This window comes from Balaenoptera musculus, chromosome 15 (genome assembly GCF_009873245.2).
Source record: "Balaenoptera musculus isolate JJ_BM4_2016_0621 chromosome 15, mBalMus1.pri.v3, whole genome shotgun sequence".
In the NCBI taxonomy this organism is placed as follows: domain Eukaryota; kingdom Metazoa; phylum Chordata; class Mammalia; order Artiodactyla; family Balaenopteridae; genus Balaenoptera; species Balaenoptera musculus.
Genome location: NC_045799.1, coordinates 30,954,730 through 30,965,502, shown reverse-complemented (window position 1 = coordinate 30,965,502; position 10,773 = coordinate 30,954,730). Strand labels below are relative to the sequence as shown.

Sequence of the window (10,773 nt, the reverse complement as noted above, 5' to 3'; positions counted from 1 at the left end):
CATTTAATAACAAAATGGGCACAGAAAAAACAAATGGAAAACAAAACTAAGAAACTCTCCCAAAATGCCTCTTGAGTATGAAAGAAAGGTAGATATATAGAACACAGAACCAGAAAGTCCAACATCTGTGTTATATGAGTTCTAGAAATTCTCTGGGGGAGATAGGGGAAGACAGAAATCATTGGCTTGAAATAAAATTAATAAGTGTAGAAAGGGGAAATGTATAGTCACATCCTATTGAAATTTCAGGAAATCCCTAAAAACTCCCAAAGGAAAAAAGTGAATTCCTACGAAGATACATAAATCACATAAAAGTAAACTTAGACTTTTCGTCAGTAACACAGATGCTAGAAGACAAGAGCGCACTGGCCAAGTTATAAGGAAAACAATTTGAAACTCATATCCAGCCCAATCAGCTTTCAAATGGGAGTGCAAGAGAAAGACATTTCTACACATGAAAGAGCTCAACATTTACTATTCAAAGACCTTCTCTGAAATAATTAGTAGATGCACTCCAATATAATTTTTTAAAGCACCCAAGAAGATATGAGCTATATATACAATGATAAGCACAGGAAGCAATACATGCTGACTTTTAGGAAAATAAGCAATCTGCAACTAAAATACTTACATGATTTCAACATAGGAAGTCGAAGAGGGAAGAGAAAGGAGAGGGAAGTCAAAGCAAGCAGCAGCTCTGTCTCGTTGGGGAACGGAAGACATAGATTCTGATTATTTCTAAACAAGAATAAAGAAGTGATGGTTTAAATGCGTTAAAAATTTACAGGCTGGGGTTCCCTGGTGGCACAGTAGTTAAGAATCCACCTGCCGGGGCTTCCCTGGTGGCGCACTGGTTGAGAACCTGCCTGCCAATGCAGGGGACACGGGTTCCATCCCTGGCCCGGGAGGACCCCACATGCCACGGAGCAACTAAGCCCGTGTGCCACAACTACTGAGCCTGCGCTTTAGAGCCCGTGTGCCGCAACTACTGAAGCCTGCGCGCCTAGAGCCCGTGCTCCACGAGAGAGGCCACCACAATGAGAAGCCTGTGCACCGCAACGAAGAGTAGCCCCCGCTCACCGCAACTGGAGAAGGCCCGTGCACAGCAACGAAGACCCAACACAGCCAAAAATAAATAAATAAATTTATTAAAAAAAAGAAAAAAAAGAATCCACCTGCCAATGCAGGGGACACGGGTTCGAGCCCTGGTCCAGGAAGATCCCACATGCTACGGAGCAACTAAGCCCGTGCGCCACAACTACTGAGCCTGCGCTCTAGAGCCCGCGAGCCACAACTACTGAGCCCGTGTGCCAAAACTACTGAAGCCCACGTGCCTAGAGCACACGCTGTGCAACAAGAGAAACCACCACAACGAGAAGGCCGCGCACCATATGAAGAGTAGCCCCCACTCGCTGCCACTAGAGAAAGCCCGTGCAGCTACGAAGACCCAGCACAGCCAAAAATAAATTTAAATAAATAAATTAAAAAAAAAAATTTACAGGCAACTCCAAAAAAAGAGAAAATGAACATATGACCTTCAAACAACTAGGGGGAAAAAATCAGTTCAAAAACATAGAGGAAAAAAAGTATAGTAAATACAAAACAAAAAATGACAGGAATGAATGCAAACATATCAGTAATCACAGACAGGTCAAATTTCTCTTCCAGATTGAAGAGAAAATTCAGCTATATGCTTATATAAAAAGATACATCTAAAATAAGATAATACAAGTAGACTGAAGGTAAATAAATGCTAAAACACCCACAATAGAGTCCCATCATAAAGAGGAGTTGGATTCTTTAAGATGAAAATGGCATTCAGTCAAAAATGAATAAATCAAAATCTTAAGCACCTCACTGGAGACTGACAGAACGGTTGACTTACATTTAGGAAACATGATACAGTAAAAGTCAAAGCTTATGTTTCAAGACCAATACTGCATTTATCAAGGGCTCACATTATAAGAGGTGCCCCTCCAAACAGTGATCTACCATCCCTGAGCTCACTCGCAACTACTGGGTTGGCCAAAAAGTTCATTCAGGTTTCTGTAACATCTTACAAAAACCCGAACGAACTTTTTGGCCAATCCAATATATATTCACTGACTAAATCCGTGAGTAGGGTCACCGTCACCATGCTTTGCCACATTTATATAGTTGAATTTGGGTAAGCAAAACAAATGCCTGGACAACGTTACTCCACTCTATTAAGCAAATGTTAACAGAAAGCAAATACAATACTAGCAGACTGAAAAGAATTCAAACAAACAAAAAGCATTATAAGAGGACAAAAAGAAATTGTCATGTGCATATAAAACTATAATTGATATGATCCTGACATATGCTTCAAAAAATATTAAAAACAAGGAGAAATTGACAAATCTACAAATCAGCAGAACCTCAAATTCCAAAGAACAAAACCATACCACATTCACTTTCCACAATACCTCAAAATAAGAAATTAATCCAACAGACACAAGGAAATAAATCTATCCACCTGGAAATCTTCAAACTCATTTCTATTAACTCCGAGACTGAAGAAGAAATCAAAACACAATTTATTTTTGAATGAATGACAATGAGAACACTACATAGCAAAAGGAATAGGATGTCTACCCAAGGTGGGACTCAAAGGGTAACTTCTAGCCTTAAATGTTTATCAAATGTATTCAAAAAGAAGGAAGTTTGAATAAAAGGGAATGTCACGTACAATTTGAAATGCTAGAAAAATAAAGCAGACCCAAAATAAGCAGAAGGAAGTTATTAAAGATGAAAGCAAGATGTAAATGAAATTTAAAAAACATCATCATGAACAAAGCCACAACAAGCTGATCAGTAAAATCAAGCTTTGAAAAAGTCATTAAAACAGACAAACTTCTGGTAAGTGTATCTAAGAAAAAGAAAGAAGATATAACTTTTCCCAAAAAAAAAAAAATCACAGAAGATGAACCTACCGCAACCAGAAACTACAAATAAGCCAATTTACAACTTTGTAACAGTGAATTTAAAATGTACACTAAACAGAGGATTAGCTAGAAAAGAATAAAAAAGTGGTTCAAAATGAGGTAAAAAACACAGATCAAAAGCACTGAAAATTTTTAAAAAGAGGTCAAAGATCTACCACCCAAACAACAACAAAAAAGCACCAGGCCGTAATGGTTTCCAGGCAAACCATTAAGAGCTTCTAGGGCACAAAACAATCTAGAAAGATTCCCAAGTCATTGTAACTTCATATCAAAACTAGAAAAGAAGTGTCTCACAAAACAAACGCAAAAATATTAAATTATTAAACAACAGAATCCAGTTGTGCAATAAAAGTAATATACCATGGCCAACAGGGATTCTTTGGAATGCAAGGATGGTTTTCACATTAAAATTCCAATTAAGGAGGCTTGCTTACATTAGTACATTGAAGGAGAAAAACCATGATTATCTCAATACATTCCAAAAAATAAAAATTAAGAGAATCAATTAAGCCAACAAAATAAAAAAAATTTTTAATAACTGGACACACCAAAAAAGAATACAAATACAAATACCAATAGCTTTTCCTATGTTATAAGCAAAATCCAGCAAGAAAATGACGTGAAAAAAGTGTCATGCATAACAAAAACCACAAAATATTTATAAATAAATCTAATACTAAATATCTATGATTGCTATTAAAATGGTGTACTGAAAAACATAATAGTGGGAAGATATATCATGTTCCAGGAAGGAAAACTAAATACTATTAAAGTGTCAATTCTCCCCCAAATTAATCTAACTAACAATGTCAACGCAATTCTAAAGAGAACACTGTGGCTGACTCTCCAGCCATTCCACCTCAGTCAGAAAGAGAGTCCTGATTTTTTTTTTTTTTTTTTTTTTTTTAACACCAACAGAAACTCCATTTCCAGTGATGAGGGACTAACTCAACCTGGCATGAGTCATGAAGTCTGGCCCTGACTGGAAGAATAAAAAGTTTCTTCACTAATGAAATCAACAGTGCTGGATATGACTGAAGTAAGGAGATTCAATTCCTCTTTTCCTACTAACAGCGCCATTCTTTTAACCATCAACTTTAAGATGATGCCAACCTCATGGAGAGCAAAGAAGAGACACAGCACTCTACCAACAAATATATCTCATCAACAGCATTGGAATCTGAAGTTTTGGACATATCTAAGACCAATGGAAGACTGTAATGCTTAAAACAAATTAAGCCTTACTCCCCTTTCCACAGATTAAAAAGTTGAAACATTAGTTTATGGCTATTATGTTTTAAATGAGCATCTATTAACAGCCAAGCACTTTACTGCACGAGTTTATTTAATGTTTACAATAACCATGCACAGTAATCACCCCACTTACAGATTAAGAAACTGAAGTGCAAGGACTTCCCTGGTGGTCCAGGGACTAAGGCTCTGCACTCCCAATGCCGGGGGCCCAGGTTCGATCCCTGGTCAGGGAATTAGATCCCACATGCTGCAACTAAGAGTTCACATGCTGCAAATAAGAGTTCGCATGCCACAACTAAAGATCCCACAAGCCACAACTAAAAAAAAAAAAAAGATCCCGCATGCCGCAACTAAGACCTGGCACAGCCAAATAAATAAATAAATATTTTTTTAAAAATAAGAATGAAAGAAAAAGAAACTTAAGTGCAAAAGAGCCCAAGGTCACAGTCAAGAAAAGGCAGAAGTGGGACTCAAACTCAGATTTCCTAAATCCTTTTAAAAGTATCTTTTAACCAGTATCTATACAAACCTAACAGCACAAAATACATATTCTTGGGTTAAATTTTTTTTTAAGTAAAAGTAGTTTAATAAAATTCACATACCTTAAATAAATAAAGAGAACCAACAATATATAAGGAAAAATAAGGAGCCTAAGGCTGAAAGAGTAAATAGCCTTATTATATCCTTTAGTAACTTCTGGATTTTTCATTATACTACTAATCAAACCATTTACATATTCAAGAACTGAGAGACAATGAAAGACATGGGAGGTCCATTAGATGCATGCTCTCTGATAATCTCTCAGGCCATACAATTCTGTTATTTCTAAACATTCAGCCTATCAAAGGGGGTTTAGATTTCTATCAATAACTGAGAGACTGCCCCATATACTATGACATGATGACTACTAGAATAAGCCTTCCAATTCTTATTCAAAACACTACGTGTGGCACTTCCCTGGTGGCGCAGTGGTTAAGAATCCACCCGCCAATAAAGGGGACACGGGTTCGAGCCCTGGTCCGGGAAGATCCCACATGCCGCGGAGCAACTAAGCCTGTGCACCACAACTACTGAGCCTGTGCTCTTACCCCGCGCGTGCCACAACTACTGAAGCCCGTGCTCAGCAACAAAAGAAGCCAACGCAATGAGAAGCCCGTGCACCGCAACGAAGAGTAGCTCCCGCTCGCCGCAACTAGAGAAAGCCTGCGCACAGCAACAAAGACCCAATGCAGCCAAAAATAAACAAATTTAAAAAAAAAACAACAAACCACTATGTGTTTCTGGCAGGAAAAGTCATGGAAAGTCAAGGAACTTTTGCTATGCCCTCACATGCCTCATATCTCACTAATAAAAGGCCTACTTTATCACTTCTGATTAGTGAGTCTTTCCATTAACTTTCACAGATATTTTAGTCTGTTTTCGGCCTTCAGCATATTTCCTGATATATTTCCTCCAAGGTACTCCACCTAGACAATGTACACTTGACTTAGGACACATTTCTAGGAAGAATTTAAACTTTCCATCACAGATTTATGTAAAATCATCAATAGCTCACTGTCTCAATAATAGGTCTCAACAACTGAAATGCTTTCCAATGAGAAATATATGGTTTATAAAAGTGTACTCAATTTTCCAACATTATGAACTATATCTTTACCAGATCACATGTGGTTAAAATACTGCAAACCCAAATCCCTAGACTGGTCTAGGCAGCGATCTTTGGCCTCATATTAAAAGACAGACCTTGGGACTTCCCTGGTGGTCCAGTGGTTAAGACTCTGAGCTCCCAGTGCAGAGGGTCCGGGTTCAATCCCTGGTCAGGGAACTAGATCCCGCGTGCCACAACTAAAAAGTCTGCATGCCGCAACTAAAAAGATCCTGCTCGCACGTGACACCAAAGATCCCGCGTGCTGCAACTAAGAAAGACCCAGTGCAGCCAAATAAATAAATAAATATTTATTTATCTTACCTTTTAAAAGACGGACCTCAATAAATATTCCCAAAATAGTTTAACTCAGGGACCAGATACTTATAAAATACTACCTACTATAAAACCAGCAGACTCAATAAAGAAATATAAACAGGGCTTCCCTGGTGGCGCAATGGTTAAGGATCTGCCTGCCAATGCAGGGGACACAGGTTTGAGCCCTGGTCCGGGAAGATCCCACATGCCGCGGAGCAACTAAGCCCAGGTGCTACAACTACTGAGCCCGCGTGCCGCAACTACTGAAGCCCGCGCGCCTAGAGCCCGTGCTCCGCAACAAGAGAAGCCACCACAATGAGAACCCCACGCACCACAATGAAAGAGTAGCCCCCGCTCGCCGCAACTAGAGAAAGCCCATGCGCAGCAACAAAGACCCAACACAGCCATAAATAAATAAATAAAATTTATTTTTTAAAAAAAGAAATATAAACATACAAAACCTAATAGGCTACTAAAAACTGCAAGATAGCTTTCACTTTCAGAAAGCAAACTTTAAGCCATTATAAAGGGTTTTCATATCCTAGTCCACCTTGCTGACAAAAATTGAGAAAGAATATTAACTGAGAAAGAACAGTGCCTGAAGATAAAGATACCCCAAATTATGAACCTGAAAAGTGCTCCCAAGGTTATAAATTTAAGCCCAAGGAACCTCACTGCTCTTTTAAATAACCAGACAAAATAGCTATTCTGCTATATCACTGCCTGATAAGGCACTCTCAAACAACATACAGGCTATTATCTTGGTCCTTATCTTTCCATTTAACATTTTAATAACATACATCCCCCTTGCTTATGGTCTCCTCAGATATACAGAGGGCAGTGATGCCAACACTCAACAATTATACTATCTAAATGCACAATTCATACATGGGCCCCTAAAATAACATACTTAATTTTACAAGCTGCATAATTATATTATTTTTAAGTTATGCTTAATGCTTTATATTCGTTATTCATCAAAGAAGAGGAGCCGTGTTTACTTTTATTTCATTTAGGTTTAAAGTTGATAAAACAATAGGTTAAAAAGCATCCTCTCCTATTCTGTCCCTCAAAAATAGGCTACAAAGCAATAGAAATCTAACTTTTTTCCTGGGCTCCCAGTGGGCGGCCCTTCCTAATTCCCTAACTGAAGATGAAACACTGCACCTGATAAAAGGCAACCTCCCAGCACCAGTTCCATTCTGGCAACACTGATGCTCCCCCAATACCAAGGAAAAGCTAACTATTTTCTAGATTAGTATTATCAAGCTACAAACAAAAGCTTTATTTTCTAGACTAATGGAGGTTAAAGAAATTCCATGATTGGCATGAGTCCAAAATCAGCATGTCCCCAAGCTTTCCCTGGAGTGCTAAAACATGCTCGGGAGTCACCTTCAAAGATCCAGCTCATCCCCCAGCACTGCCATGAAGCACTGTGATCCCAGAGTTCCCACACCTCCTGCACATCTGGGGCCCTAGATTAAAATGTATGTTCTCTTGTTACATGTTACATGCATGTAATGTTCTCTTGTTACATTTGCCAAAACTGTACATTTTACTGTATGTAATTATGCCTCAATAAAATTTTAAAAATTAAAAGATGTTTTTAGACCCCTCTGCAGATCAGAGGGTTTTTTTTTTTAAGCTTCTGAGTGATTCCACATGAGAACCACTACTCTGGACTACATCGCATGTACCTTCCAAGATGTGGAAAGTCAAGAAACTGGGTCTGAAGTCAGACACCTAGAATCAAAACACAGCTCCATTACTAACTCACTATACGCCCTTGGACAAAGAAAATTTCACTGAGCCTGTTGCCTAATCTGGAAGCTGGGGATAACAAATACCCACCTCAGAGGATAACTGCAAGACTTAAATGTTTATGAAGTATTTGGCACAGTGTCTAACATGAACACGTAAGCATCATCGTTACCATCATTAGCATCTTTGTTTCCATCATTTTAAACCAATCTTTATTTGGTAATTCTCTCAGACCTATGAGACATACTCCAGCTAATCTAAAACTTTTGAAGAACTTCTTAGACACACATGCCTAGCCTCATCCCTAATGACTATGATGTGTTAAGTCTGAGGTGGGACAGGTTTGGGAATCACACTGCTCTAGGGAACATGTGTGGCAGAACTTGACTATAATCAGGGCCCACAATTCCTAAGATAAACTGAACAGCTCCTTCTAGTTTCCAATGACAACTAGTCTCCTACCTTAAGATAAGTAGTGTAATGATATCAGAATGAGGTTTTCTAACAAAAGTAAGGTGGCACCAACCCAACTCTCCTAATAAAAAATACAAATATTTAATCTTTATTGAATTCTCTCAAAGTTAAAACCAAAGTATATTCTTTGAGGGATTAGCAATCAATACACTGCTTCTCTATCTAACAGGTATACCCCTGGACAGTACAGAAAGAACAAATGGAAAGAAAAAACATCTGTTTATGTCTTTAGTTCTCATTATCTGAGAGATGGCTTTTCGTGACTTTTGTAAGGACTAATGAATTTATTAAAGCTCTTAGAAGAGTACATGAAAACAATTTTTAAGAGTGCCTGACTGGTGGCAAACACCGAAATTACAATACTTAGAATCTTCATGGCCAGTGGTCACAAAGAGCTGGCTACATGGCTGTGATTCTTTTTTGCTGAATCTCTGGAATTTACCTCCATCTCTAATGAGGCAGTACAAAACCACGAAGGAACTAATGTTTTGCATCGCTTAAAAATCAGGTGCTTCTCAAAACAGGAACCAGGCTCTAAAAACGGTATAGGTTGACAGCGGATCATCTCTTTTCCAATTCTCTTTCAAGAACATAGGAAAAGACAAAAGGATTAAGAACTCTCAAACTTTTCACAGCAAAATAGGGGTGCATTTAATATTTAATCATCCAAATCATATAAAAGTAAAGCAACTGGGTTGCTGGGCTGAAGTACAAGACTATCCAATAAAGACCGCACACCCGGGGGGGTGGGGGGGGGTGGTGTGATGAACTGGGCGATTGGGATTGACATGTATACACTGATGTGTATAAAATTGATGACTAATAAGGATCTGCTGTATAAAAAAATAAAGTAAAAAATAATAATAATTTTTTTAAAAATGACCTCACACTCATCCTGCCACTTTCTCACTCTCATAATCTACATTTAAAACAAGTTGATGTCCTGAAATAGGAATCTGGCAACGACAAGAAAAAAAATATATAGCCACATGTAAAATGTTATTATATCGTAAAACTCATATTAGAGTATCAAGACAGTGGATACTTTCAAGAGTTGCAATGGCTGTTTGAAGGAGGACCCGAACTGAAGACCTGTAAACAGAAGAAAATATCTAGACTAGATCACAATGCAGAAAAAGAAACCTGATAATAAAACGGAAAAACCGATTCTCTGGGAAGAGCATATGCAGCCGCCAAGGCGAGAAGTCGTTTTCCCTCAAAAAAGAAAGGCTTAATGCCCAGAGTGCTACAGTACTGAATCGTGAGTATCAGCAAAGAGATGGAAAGAAAATAGAGGCGATATCTGGGTGAGACATGACCCGAATTCTCATGGGAAGAAAAGCAGACAAAGCTTAGTACACAGAACACGGAATCCAGTTTTAGGCTTGCAGCAACTCAACCATTTTCCTTGAGCCCAAAATCTCCAGGTAAAAAGGATGTAACGTCTTGCAGCTCTTTGGAAATCCACGGAAGACAGACACTGGGGATTCAAACGACTTGAGGGGGGGAGGGGAGGTGGTGAAAATGGGTCAAAAGAAGCTTTCCCGAGGAAAAAAATAATGCGATTCTCGGCCGAATAATGCACAAGGAACTAAGAACCGGGAGGGAGAAAAGGTCCTGGGTACGGACGCTACACTCGGACAACCGAGAAGCAGAAGCGCGAGGCCGGACGGGGCCAAACCCGCAGCCCCCACGTTGGGGGACCCGAGGCCTCCAGCCAGGTGTCAGCCCAGCACCAACCTGGGACCACCGAGCGGGGGCACTGTCTCCGCGCGGGAAAAACGGCGACCGGGCCGGAAGGGGGCAGGGCGAAACGCAAGGGCGCCCCGCCGGGCACTTACGCGGCCGCTTCTTCCTGAGGCTTTCGACGCGCTGACGGGAGGACGACGTAGCGCCGCTGTAAGAGCCGGGCCGGTCCCGCCTTACGCCCTCCGCCGAAGCCGAGGCCCCGACGGCGGGGGCCGACGCGCTGTTCGCCCGGCGCCGCAGTGGCTCCCGGCGCCGCCCATCGGGGCCGCCGGGCGTCGGCTCCCGGACCGACGAGGCGGAGGTGGCGGCGACACCGCAATGGCGCTCCATGGGCGCGCCGAGCCGGCCCGCTCCCATCCGCAGCAGGAACCGCTGCCGACCGAGCCAGCCCCCCAGAGCCGGTGCCCTCGTCGCCTCCTCCGCGGCAATCCAGCCAGAGCAGAAGAACATCCTCGGCAGGCCGCCTCTTCCGTTGCGCCAACGCGCAGCAAGCCAATCCAAACAAGATGGGGGCAGCCCGAAGGCCTCGTATCCAATCGGCTGTCTCATTCGAGGCGGATCGACCGCGCCTCCGTCCAATGAAAGGCTCGGGGCGGGGCGAAGGAC

The 10,773-nt window shown here is 40.9% G+C and overlaps 1 protein-coding gene across 5 annotated transcripts in view; it reads right to left on the bottom strand.

Annotated features, from left to right (window-relative positions):
- PANK2 (pantothenate kinase 2) overlaps positions 1-10,747 on the bottom strand; it is a 35,956-nt gene extending 25,209 nt beyond the window's left edge. For 2 of the 5 annotated variants that reach the window (XM_036826628.1, XM_036826629.1), the window contains exon 1: positions 632-738. In XM_036826628.1, coding sequence (XP_036682523.1) covers positions 632-644 — 13 coding nt within the window. In that variant the 5' untranslated portion in view covers positions 645-738. Of the gene's footprint in view, positions 1-631; positions 739-7,575; positions 7,770-10,259 lie in introns of those variants that run through there. The other 3 variants (XM_036826626.1, XM_036826627.1, XM_036826623.1) reach the window with 3 other exon arrangements.
- Between the last annotated feature and the right edge of the window lie 26 nt (positions 10,748-10,773).